Source organism: Phaethon lepturus, unplaced genomic scaffold, assembly GCF_000687285.1.
Source record: "Phaethon lepturus isolate BGI_N335 unplaced genomic scaffold, ASM68728v1 scaffold9453, whole genome shotgun sequence".
NCBI classification, from domain to species: Eukaryota; Metazoa; Chordata; class Aves; order Phaethontiformes; family Phaethontidae; genus Phaethon; species Phaethon lepturus.
In genome coordinates, this window is record NW_010526955.1 from 28,505 (window position 1) to 42,172 (window position 13,668).

The following is a 13,668-nucleotide window of genomic DNA, read 5'->3' on the forward strand; positions in this document are numbered from 1 at the left end:
TAAAATTTTATTTACAGGACCATGAAGTCTATTTTCTTAAGTCAAATTCCCTTTTCACAGACGTTTAAAGTAAATTATTTTTATATTTATTTCGTAAGAGGAAACTACTCAAGCTCTAGACATAAATAAAAACAATGCAGATTACAATTACAATACAGAAGACAACCATAGGTCAGCTTTACAATTACAGTCATCACACTTAAAACTAGGAACCAATTCACACAGGCCCAGATTCCTAATTCTCAGCTCTTCAGAAATGCTAATAAAATAGGTGAACTTTGACCTGGGAGATAAAGACACACAAATCTAAGCAGAGGGAGAAAGTGACTATTCACAGGCACTAACATGCCTTAAGTTAGTGTTAGGAAATTGTTCACTCCCAAATACCGGAGCTTCCAAGGGAGTACTACAAAACATGGATTTAACACTTCAGCCCTTTGTGTTTATTATTTTGACTCCTAAGCTATAACCAAAAAAGTTCTTCGAAGATGCAGATGCAGCTCCTTCAAAATCACTTCTTGGGGATTTCTTCCCCCTTTTCTTTCTTGTCTACTATGAACATTTTGTTTTTTATATAACCAATTACAAAACACACTCCTCAACTTCCTGCCAGCAGTCAGTAAGTGCCTACCTACTACACCCAGAAGATAAGTGCTTTAGAAAGGAGTTTATTTCTGCAAATATTTCTGCACCTGTGGAATCTAATTTCCATGCCCTGCAACTATGGAATGAAGTTTCCATTACTGCTTTCTGCAGTCATCCATTGCCTCTTCTAGAACAACAGCCAGGGTATTTCCCTTGAAATCACCATCTGCTTACTGTCTTACATGATGTGGGTTGGAGAGGAAAGGAAAGACATTCTCTGGCATCCAGCATAGCGAAACACTTGTTGACTTTTGCTTTCTGTACTCCGTTGAGGAACAAAAGATGGTTTCTTGACCTCTCATTTTGAGCAGGAGCTTTGGTCAAAAGGGGCCACTACACCACAACATCATAATGGCACATTCCCAAAAAGACAGAAACAGAGGTCATACCAGGGCTTCCATGTTGCCATTTAGACCTCCATATGCAATTAGTTTCGCGTTTTTCAGTATTTGTTCCAGCTTTCTAAGCCCCACAATAATGTCATATATGAAGCTACTCCTTTCCAGAGCATGTTCCATAATGCTTTCTGGGCTCAGTGCTGTCTCCATTTGAATTAGTGCCAGTCTCCTTTATCTGACTAATACAGGACTTATTTACTGATGCTCTTACAAATAAAGTTATTGCAATTGTAATTAACTCTACAGTTGCAGTGCAGCATTCCTCTTCAGAGGAAAACCCCGTGCCAATAGATGCTAGACATTTAGTATGTAGATCTGTTAAAAGGTGTGAGAGGTGTGCTACAAGATTTATCAATTTTAAACTGAAAACTGCAAAAAGCACCCCACATTTACTTACATTTTAAAACTGCTTTTGCAGGTTTATATTAATAAACACGATGGTGAAAGGAATCTTCAGGAGGTTTTGTTGGGGTTTTTTTTGTCTACCGTGTCAAAACAAAACAACATACCTTCTAAATGAAGAGCATGATACACTGTGAAGCAGGCCAGAAATGTATCCTAGACTCTTTAGTTAGGCAAAGTACACTTCTGGAAAGTAGTTTTCTATTTGCAAATTCTTTACTTAAATTGAGAATTCATTCAAAATAACTACCAGATAATGATCAAAATAAGGGTCTTGACTGATAACATACTATACAGCTGCTGCAACAGCTTGAAAGAACTCATTTTCCCTGCTTCCTCAACTCTCTGTTGCAAACTGAACATGCTGTAACTTAAAACTTTATTTCTAATGTTTATGCAACTCCACAAGTTTACAAAAAAAATTAAAAAGTCAGGAAATTCAAAGAGTAGATATTGCTAGAGCAACCTTCCTTTTCTGGACATCTCATATGCAATAAATACATTGTGCAGGTAATTTTGCCTTTATTTCATTGTATAATAATGCTTTGTTTTTCGTTATAAAAAACCCCAGAAGATCATTCTTTTGAACAGGTCTGGCCCCTCCACAGCTTCCCACAAACAAGTGCACCTAAAAGTGAGGCTATGAAACAGGATTTTTGCATACTAAAAGTCATTACCTCTTGTACTTAGCTAATATAAAAATTCCTTCAATATATGCCATACTAGTCCTCAATGTCATCCAGCTGAGTACAAGGGCATTCTGTTTTGCTTATATATTGAAAAATACCTTGTCAAGCATTTGTTATACTTGGCTAGATTTTGTTCTTAAACAAAATTATTAACAGAAGTATTCTAGTGACCAAAATAGTGAGTGCACAGTATTGGCAAAGGCGAAAGATAAGCCACTATCATCAGGCCAGTCAAAATCTACACACAGAGCTGTTCTGCAATATCAGCCGTTACACATAAGGTGTAAGACTCAAATCTATTCTTCTCACTACTTCCTCCATCATGTGCACAAGCTTTTGAGTAATACTACCCATGAACAGCCACCTTGTAGACAGACAGTTTTCGAAATGTGTTCTAAATATTAAATGTATTTAGTCTATAATAACACACTTTCATTACATTTTCAGGAACATGTTCTAATCTGTAGGTGAAACTTGCAAGAACAGCTGAGAGATTCTCAAGTGTCAGCTCTGCCAGAAGATAAGGTTTAATACATGAGCTAATCAACAGCGTTACAGAAATTTACAAGCATCTGCACTTTGATTTTAATTTGAATTCTTTCCAGAAAACCACACTTGAAATTTAAGCTTCTGCAATGAAATGTACTGATAATACACTTGCCAGAAGCCAGAAAGACCTCATGAAGCCAAACACGGGTAAAGGAGACAAAAAGTTGCCTCACCAGTATGAGTGAAGTGCAACCACAATATATGCTGACAGATCTTACTTGCTTTGATCTAGCTAGACCACTACACCTTTACTGCGGTTACCCTGGTATCATCAACTGCAGCAAGGTCTAGGAACCGAAGTATGTACACAAAGTTTATCCTGGATTGTACAACCGCAGATGATGCCAAGGATGGTATCTTTAAGACTACCCTTACTTGTAGCAGTCAGATGAAAGTTTATGCAAATACACTGATGCACTTTGATTAAACCTGCTATGTGCAACCTAGTCAAACCTGAAGCAGCCTGTGAGAATATAACGGGATAGAGTCATGGCTGACAGCAGAACTTTGTACATATTATTTTCAGACAAGACTGAAACCATCATGTAGTGTTACACACATTCATATACAAATACAAAAAAAGAAATACTCACCCTAACTTCATAAACATTATCTGAATAATCCACAGTCTGGCAGACATAGCTGTACCCTCGAGCTCTTGATGACAAAAACAGCTGAAAATATTAAAGTCATACATGAGAGAAAAGATGCTACATAAAATATGTTCATAACAATTATCAGCAAGTTTCTTGCTACATTGAACTTACCTGAACAGAAATATTTTAAATATTCTTATCAGTCCTGAGAATACTATTGAAGAAACCCAATATTTGGTTTTAACAATCTGTTGGTACACAGTACCTATTTTAGTCTTGTAAATTAAAAAGAAAGTATTCATTTTTCCCTGCATGTATCTGCCCAGATAATTAGAGCCCTGTACAAATTAGTAAGGATTCCAGTATGACCTATACAAACATAAAAGTCTTCCCTCTAACAGCTCTAGCTTCAGAGACTGAAAATACCTAATGGATGACAGAAACGCTATTCCCACGATGGATTAGAGTAGTGAGAACTCTCTCCAACAGACAGGGATTAGATAATTTGGATCTACTATTCTTAAAACAGTATACCAGTCAAAATCCAGGAAAAAAAAAAGTGAACAGCCAATGCTGAGCACCTATAAAACATATTGAGAAAACTTGGATGAAGAAGAGTTTCCCATTTTGTGCCAACAGAAATTGCCTAAAGCACATGAAGTGCTCCTGTAGGGCCACTCCAAATAAAGCACGTTGCAATAACCTGAACACAAGATAAACTTGACATTTGAGCAAGTTCCCATTGGAAAGAAGAACACTTGCCTAGAGCTGTACAAGGTTCAAGTAATACTTTTAATCTTGACATTCATAAGTGTTATGATCCAAGATTGTTTAAAATCATGTAATCCCACCCTGTTAAGGATCAAAAAGATAGCAGTGGAGCAGGTACAACCTGTAAACTGTGAGCTGTAAATGTAAAGAAGGATGATACAAAAAGATCTCCAAAATAAACATAAGCAGGCACTGACTATTCTTACCCCTAACCTGACTTCCATCTCATTTAGACAGAAGTCAAGTTTACTTCGGTATCTCAACTTGCACACAGCACTAGGAATGTAGACAGATGCAGAGACAAGTGTTACTCAGATAAAACCAACATACAAAACCTTGTGAAACTCTTGACTTATTTCCTGCACATGTCTGTTAAAGTAGGGAAGGGAAAGAGCTGTCCACAGAAATGATCCTAAGAAAAAAAATGGAACTACTTCTGCATCATCCAAGTCCACGCACAAACTGCTGTAACAACACTACCCTCCAGTGTGGTCCCACACAGGCACGAGCACATTTGACAGTATCAGAGAAGAGCAGGGAACAGTTTAATCTGCACCGTTACAGAAACGAACCAATCTCTACTGTGACCTGCTGGGTAATTTGACCAAGGTTCTCTTGGCAAAAGGCACTTAAATTGACTTCTCTAGACTGCCTTAAAGTAGAGTAGAGTAAGAAATTCAAGATTTTGTGGCAAAATAGGGGCTACGCATCTGGGACTTCTGCATGTTCCAAGCAAAATTTCCTCCTAATTTGACTCTGAATGTGAATCCAATGTATGAGAGTCTTTGACTAGACAACCTAGTAGTGCTTTATGGACTTACCATTTTAACATAAGTTATCACAGATGAACAATACAGCCTGCCATCAGGATGTTTATTTAAATAACATTTAAAGGCATTTCACATTCAAATTCTGTTCTCAGCAATACCTGGAAACTTTACAGCCATTCACAAAATACAAACTGCATATCATTTTACTCATAACAATTACATCACTCATGCAAATTACAACAGTGGCACACTGGTACTGTAAACCTCATGTAGGTTGAAGCAGAAGTTGCCTGGTTAAAGTGAACAACTGAAACTTGAACACCCTCCTCCTATCAGTCTCTAAGATCAAGAAAAGACACTTACTGTCAATGTTGTATCCACAGTCTTAAACATCCATTGAACATTTGCAATAATCCACATGAGCAAAGTCACAGCAGCATAAATTACCCCTGAGCATCAGCTATATTCTGGACAGCTATCCTTGAATAATGATTACCAAACTGTTACCTCACTTAGCTACTGCAAAAAAGATGATCTATTGCATAGTTACTAGTAATTTCCTCTGTACAGAAAACCTAACAAAGGACACATGCAGCAACATTGAAATTCATTACAATTAACATACTCAGTGTTGCAAACCAAATATTAGAAGACTGTACCCCTGTACATTTTTATGTAAAGATACAGTTCACTTCATTTTTATTCTTATTCTAAAAGATAACTTACAGACAAGATACTTTTCCTCACTACAGACAGTGGACATCTGAATTTCTAAAAATGATAAACAGATTGAAGGATTGAAGGCACCAAACAGCTCAATTTCTAACAAGAAACATTCTGACACCCTTTAGGATTATTTTAAAAAAACAACAAGAAAAACAAACCAGTTACAAGTGTTAAATCTCTATGGATTTTAGTTAATGTGTCCAGTATTTACATTAACATGGATCTAAGAAGAACTTGGAATAGCCCCTACACAAATTCTCTGTATAGACTCATTTAGTGCATTTATTCTCAAATAGAATGTACCTAGCTACAGAAATACTCACATCAAAGGCAAACTCAGCTTTAAAAGTCTCTGCAAAACATTCACCCTCAACAGACATCATGAATATGTAAAATAATTTTCATTTTGCAATCCACAGACACCCTCAGACTTAAATAGGAATTCCCTCCTGCAAGAGGGCATACACACCTCTTTGAAAATGAAGAAGTTGAGTAGAACCATTCCAAAGTTGTAAACAACCAACAGGAAACGTAACTGGAAGGGCTCTCTTGTCTTCATCCATTTGGGGCCCAGCCAGACAGTGAGGAGATAAATAGTGCTTATAGTCAGTGTTGGAAATGGAGACTGCATCAAGGGCCAGTCATCAACACGTTTGTCTGGGGGGGGTGAAGCAAACAGAAGGAGTCAACAAGGTCTAAACAAAATATATTTCATCATCATTTTAAGCATTGCATTTGTTAAGCATTATTCTCTCCTGGAATACCTGTATCAGATGATAGAAACACAATACACTCATTCTTTCTAGGAAGGTTTAAAAAAAACCCCAAAAAACACACCACTGTTTTCACATTACCTCATGCATTCATTATATGATGCAAGTTCTATTGTCCAGTTCTACACTCCAAAACAACGAAGCAAACAGAATCACATGAGCCCAAACGCAACCTACTAATCCCCTCAAAAACCAATTTTGCTCATGATGAACAGTGACTGCAGCGGCAATGAAACCAAATACTCAACACCACTGCAAATGAAAGATACACAAATTTGGCAGAATACTGATAAAATGAATAGCTTTTATTAGTTTAAAATTAGGCACTAAAAGGCCTCCAATTAATTTTATAAAGGTACTTGGTTAGCATCATACAACCTGTGCTATTTGATGTAGGTCAAGCTTATATGTTTCAGACAGAATATTAACAACATTACTGGAAAACAACTAAATAAAAGAGTTTAGAAGGATGGTACTAGTTAAAGTAATCTGTGCTGCCATATAAGAGACAAAGGTTTTATTTACAGTCTCCTTCAGTGACTCATAGGATCCCGAGTTACACGTACTCTAGGGCCCAGAATATGCTATATTAAGTTCTGGATCTGTATTTAAAAAAAGCACTCTTAGCCTGATGAACCAGTGACATCTAGGATTAGAAGATGTCAGTGCTACAGAGCAGGGAAGGGAGAGACTACAGTGACACCTCCGTACTCTGTGTTCCTCCAGCCCCCATATAAAGGTTAATCTCTAGTTATAGCAAGAGATAAAAGGTAACTATTCCATAACTATCAACTTCAGATCCTGCACAGCTCTTCGATACTAACTGGATTATCTTCCAGCTGCTTAGGTCAGTTGGAGTTCAGATGGAAATCACTCGAGGGCTCTTTGGGAAGCTCAGACACCTAAAACATCTGCCTTCAGTCGTTTGAGGGAAAAAACCTCACGAATAGCAATGCAGTGGCCCCCAGACTTACCTAGAGGACAAGTTTCTTTTGGAGAACTGTTTTTCTTCATGGTAACCCAAAGTCAGTGAAAAAAACCCTACACCATAAATTACTTCCTCACCCCAGGCACAGTAACAGGTAAATTAGAAAATGCTTCTTATCTACAAAATAAGGAACTCTTATGCAATGAGTAAAGTACAGAACAGCACTGCCATTACTCCTCCTCCACTTCTTTCTCATTTCCTTGGTTGCCCTTAAGATCATAAATTAGAGTCTCGTTAGGAACAGATTTCATAAGACCCTCTATTGCTAGTAAACAACCCATACTGTAATCTACAGAAAGACAGTGTGCATGGCACTGACTCTTTTTGCTTCGAGTTGATTTAACAATACTTGATCTGCACATTGCAAGTAAGAAGCTAGGAGGCCTACAACAAAGTGGAAAAGAAGAAAGAGAAACCAGCCTAGCTGCTTTCATTATGGCTGTTAATACCAGAAGACAGAAGTCATCCTGATGCATGGAAATCTCCAGTAAGGCTGATGCTGACAGAATGACGGGAGCCAGCTTTGCGACCGCAGCCACCAACGGAAGCCAAAGGCAAGGTAGGGCAAAGACTACAGGGAGGAGTGGCAAAAAATTCAGATAGATTGGCTGTAGAAACACAAGCAGTGAAACAGAATTGAAGAAAGTGTGAAAAGACAGTTAGTTACCTCTTACTTTTCAGTAAGTCCCTGGAACAGACACTTCTATTACAATATAATGTACTCTCTGTAACAAACATGAGAATGATTGCTTTATAGTACAGTGTAGCATCTTGGGATGTAAAGGAACAGGCCCATTTTCCAGACCTCAGAGAAGCTGAAATCACACTGCTGTGTCGCAATTGTTACATTGCTATCTCCCTTACACTTTAGTTCCTGTTTGCCTTTAGGAATTGCTCTACCAATCTGAATTTAAAAATAAAAGATAACACCATTTAAAAGCCAAGAGAAATGGAGAACCTCATCATCCACCTGATAAGAAGTAATGGGCAAAGACTCATCTCCACCAAGCAAGAAGAAAGGCATCACTTCTTAATTAAAAGGCAACTCTGGGAATAGCCAATGTGTCACATGCTTTAATCAAATCCGCACCTCACTTCAGACACTGTAGTGTGCAAAGAGTTCAGAGCAGGTGAAGCAAGAGACCTGGTTGCTTTCCCAGCCTTCTTGCACTAAGCAATATAAAGAGGCAAGGACATATTAGAGAACCCATCTTCTATTTTCTAACTCAGTGTTTCCTGGTATCCTGAATGTTACAGTGACAATACGAAAAACATGAAAAAGGAAGATTTGAATTTTACCCAGGAGCTGAGTATTACCATCCACTGCTGAAAATAGGAAACCATGACCTATTCCAGATTTCTTTTTGTGGCAGGAGATAAAGATTTCTGGAGGGAAGAATGAGGATTCACTAGGAGGTGAAAGAAAAGACAAAGGGACAACTTTTATGAAACCCCAGCTGCAAGTGGGCTTTGCCTCATGCTTCATCAGCACTGTAAACAATTCATTCACCTACTTTCCACAAATACTACAAATTAAAGAACTTAACTGGAGAAAACCAGGAGATATATTTAAAGAACTCTGACAACAACATAAGAGCACCTGGGCAGCTGCCATTACACTTCCATACCTGTGTCATGGTTTCAAGCCTATTACTTTCCCTCTCCACAGGGTTCTTGGACAGCGTGCCACCACACCTCAGAGACAAGTCTTAAAGTATTTGCAAGAAAAGCATAGCTTACAGATACAGGCTGCATAACATACTGCCCAGGGAATCTCTCTCATTGGAATTTTGGGGGCCTGAGCTCTCCTGGAACAATTAATTACACTTTGAACACAAAATGCCTGTACGAGAGGGAATACAGTAGGCGATTCAGTTCTGGAGTACATCCTGGCCATAACAGAAGCATATCAACAGTCAAAAAGTTTATTCTAATTCCTACTGTGCTAACTAAGAACAACACTTTGCATTTATTTTAAGGCCATTTAGGAGACTCTGCACATGATTTTTTTTTTTACTAATACTGTGGCATCAGAAAACATGCTACTTATTCATCCCAGAACTTGCTAGATTTAGAAACTTGTTCATCACAAGATCTTGCCTGGGTAATGCAAAGTAACTTGTTCAGTTTTAAATCAGCTCCATGCACCGTTCTTGTTGCACAGAAGGTATTACAAAACCAATTTAATTTTAGTTTACCAGGCGAGCCTGCTTGTCTGTGTTCTACAAAGAAAACAGAGTTACCTGCAGACCCTTGTTCCAAACTTCTTTTCAGACACCCTCTTTCAAACCAAGATAAATTCAATCCCTTAAGTCATCTGCTTCAGTGACAAACCTCCCAAGCTACTCCACCACCCCCCTCTCTCCTACCCCGTTTTATCAAAAATAGTATAATGTTGTGTCCTACTTACTAGCTGGTGTTGATGACCACAAATGATTTCTGCAAATTACAGAGAACTGTGATAGTTTAAGGGGACATATGAGTGTATTAAATCCTGCAGTACTTCACAAGAAATAGGTACATTATTACCTGAAAGATGAAATAAGCTGAAATAAAAAGGCCAGCTCCCTGAATTAAAAAATCCCTCCAACTGCTTTGAAGCAAAATGACCAATGCCTTTACCTGATTAGAATTGACAGAGACTGACTGAATCTTTCAGGGGATTAATGCGTTTGTCTTTCAAATCCTAAGACCCAGATTCTAATTCGATCACAAATAAAATGGCTGTTGTGATGGCACGGCCTGCAGTACAGTTCTTTTTTTGTAAAGTGGGAGAACTTTTAAAACAAACATTTAAAGTTGCACTCAATAGTAAAGGTGAGTCCAGAGTAGGCAGCTGCTAACATGTTCCTGTAGAAAATTACTGATATGTAAGGAAAGAATAGAAAATACTTACATACACAAGGTGTTCCTGTCATTTTGTGTATATACATTTTAAAGTTTCACATTGCAAAGAGAAGACTAGAAACAGAAGAACATATATGTCTTTATTTTTATATATATATATATATACACAAAATTTGAAACTGCCCTGAGGCACCTACCCTTGCAGGATTTAATTATTTACATGGGGCATTTAACAGGAAATACACACAGAAACCCCTCTGATTTCTTCCTTCAAAGCAAGAACAAGAGCAGGACCAGTGAAAAGGACTGAATATCCTACCTGGTAATGTGCAAAGAGGACATAATTAACCTATATTGAAATATGGAAGGCAAATGAAGATAAATTTCAATAAGTAAGACTGCACTGATGGTGATCTAGAGTTAAAAATCATAAGAAACTTCTGTGAAACATACTGTAAGTTTTTTAATATGCAGATGTTTCTGTTAAATGTGGTTTAGCGTTTCCTTTCCAATAGAGGGGATTTTAGATGGTTAAATTTCTGCATATTACTGAGCCTATAATTTTTTTTTCTCTCAAGAAGTACAAACTTTAAAAATAAGCAAACAAATGCATAGCACAGTTGCTCCTACGTTCGTCAGGAGAAATCGTGAAACAGTGCAACGGTGAATACCTCTGTTTTAATATTATTTTTAGAGACAATATTACCTAACTGAAATATATTACTTTTGAAATTCACTACATTCAGATTAGATTCAAAAATCAATACTTAGTAAGTCTTTATTTTTACTTTAACAACGTATGTATTCCTTAGCTATAAGGTCACTACTCACTAATTTATCTGGAGAGTCTTTCAAAGTTATTAATAGCTATTGATACTATTCTCAGCGCAAAGACACTTACAGTGCCAATCCAGCACATCCATCTGTCCAATTACATTTCTAAAGACACTGCAGAAATGATGGTGACTGTTTAAAAGTGGTTCTTAACAGTGAGAGCCCTCTGCAGATCACGCTGTTTATTTTAACAAGAAATCCTCTCAAAGCGCAATCTCAAGTTTACGAAAGACTTCCTTAGACAAGTGAAATTTTAATTCCACAATATAAGGCAGGCAAACCAGTATTTATCTAATTGGAGTACTGTTCGATGAACTACACTGTTTTAATTATTATCTTGTTGTCTCCACTAGCACTATAACTGAAGGATATTACAAGATGAAAACATGTATCAAATCAGAAAGTAAGTGAGAAACAGAACTTCAAACACTTTAAAACATTCACAAAGTTTGCAGTATTTTAGTGCTCAGCTATCCCCCTTTTTTTTCTGGTTACAGATTAATATTCTATAGAACATAATTCTCCTTCTGCATTTGTATTATAAATATGAGCTCAGATCTGTAAATATTTACAAGTGAACACAAAGTTCACTGTGGCTATATAACCACTGCAGACTGGTTCAATTGAAAGTAAACTCGAGTAAGCATCTACATGATTAGACCATAGGCTTTAAACTAAATGGGAGTAACACATCAGAATCACTTAAAACTCTACTAGTTTGTAGAATGAAACCAGCTGAAACCATAAACTTAGTCTTTAAAACAGTACATGACTAATTGCATGGGCTGCACAACTTGAGACTGAAGAGTATTAGAGGAGTACCATTGCAGAGTCAAAATTGAAAGGCTGTATATCTTTGGACTGAACACCTACAGAAGTTAAAGTCTTCTATTCCTTTATTTATTACAATTTTAATAGAGCAGTTTATATGTCCCAAAATGAATGATTCTTTTAAAGGTCTCCAGTGGTTGAATTAACTTGTCTGCTTTGATATTGATTATTCATTGCCCATATTGCACTTTAATCCTCAATTATCTCAGTTTATCAAGTTCTTTAAGAGAAATCCTATGATAGAGGATTGAAGCTAGTGCACAAACTAAAATACCACGCCTATTGCCTCACTCCTGTTTCAATCAGAAAAAAATCTATGGCCTCCTAGGAGGGATTGTGCAGACAGATTTCTGCAGGAAAGCAAAAGAATTGGGACACAAGGAATGTCCAGTTTATGTTATCTCACCTATCATACTTGGTAACATCTGCAGTCTTCTGGCACTACTGGTGTTTCTAAGGAGCCTGACAGGGTCAAAGATACCTATACCTAACTCAGAAACATTGCAATCCAGTATAAACTACAAAACAAAGGCCATTAAATCTAGCTAAGAGAGCTTCCTTAGAAGAATTTCCCACTTTACTATAGGATATGTCTTTTCAGAGGCAGAGAACCCAGTAGAACATGTAACAGCTTGCTGCAAAATGTTAGTTAGGGAGCAAATTCATGCAGTGGGTCTAAATCCAAAGGAATTAGGATTAAACTTTAACCAATTTGTAATACTTTGCTAGACTGAAAAAACATCTTTTATCAATTTTTTTTTTAAACTCCTCATTTGGGTAGTTATAAGCAGTTATTAGGTCACTCACTAGCTGCTTTTTAAAAAAAAAATATTATTTTATTTAAAGAAAAACCTTATTTCATTGACCTGAAGATGTATTTTCCAATCCTTTAATAATTTTCATGGGTTTTCTCTGGATACTCTATAAACATTTAAATCAGCCTTGCACCTGTTTGACAGGGAAAATTAACTATACCAATCAAGTCCCTCGCACTTTCCCTCATAGAAGAATTCTGTATCATCACAATAATGTCATAGCATCAGTGGTGGTTATGATTTGCAAGAAAACAAAGAGGTATGTTGCTGGTAAAGCCAAGAACGACATGCACACGACACTATACAGACAAAAGTTCCCAAAGCCTGGCACAAAAGCACTGACCTGATTTAAGTAATTTTTTTAAATACAGAACAGTACAGAGAAAACATGTTTACTTTGACCTTCAAGAATGAACAGAAATATCTGAGTTACGTATTTTGTCTGTCGTCAAGCTTTAACTAGCCAAGAACAAACTAATTTGTTTGGGTCGAGAACAAGAGACATCAAAATTTTATGGCAAAGCATTGTTACTTTAACAAGCTAGGAAACATCAAGCTAAGCTGCAAGAATAAAAATATTCAGTCTTTAGCACAATGAATAATGGAAGCATATACTCTGAAAAACAAACCAACAAAATCCACAGATTTTAAAAGTTTGCAGATGAAGCTGTACAAATCCTGTTGCACCCCGAAATGAGAGATCCCTGATCCAAAACCAACAGGACTACAGACAAGACTAACAGGGACTGCCTTTAGCCAGCTATGGCTTTGCTTTAAATTTCAGGGCTTTGTAATTGACTGTTTAGTCTTCTTTAAAGCTATATACAGCAACATAAAATCAAAATACCACACAGCTAAGAAGAATATCTCCTGCAGTAATGAATACCTGTGTAATATGTATGTTTCATCAACTCCCAATTAACAGGAATGCTAATCCCAATTTGTTGTCAAAAGGTCAGATGTATTTTAACTAGTATTCCTGTTGTTCTAACTAGCATTATAGTCTTCTTGGGACTCCCATCATTCAATGACTA

General features: G+C 37.0%; 1 protein-coding gene across 1 annotated transcript in view; it reads right to left on the reverse strand.

Moving 5' to 3' along the window:
* The window catches only part of ELOVL4 (ELOVL fatty acid elongase 4), a 14,378-nt gene extending 7,045 nt beyond the window's left edge, over positions 1–7,333 (reverse strand). Inside the window, exons 1-3 of the mRNA XM_010283230.1 lie at positions 7,294–7,333; positions 6,016–6,203; positions 3,277–3,357 (exon numbers count right to left, since the gene is read on the reverse strand). Coding sequence (XP_010281532.1) covers positions 3,277–3,357; positions 6,016–6,203; positions 7,294–7,333 — 309 coding nt within the window. The remainder of the gene's footprint in view (positions 1–3,276; positions 3,358–6,015; positions 6,204–7,293) is intronic.
* Between the last annotated feature and the right edge of the window lie 6,335 nt (positions 7,334–13,668).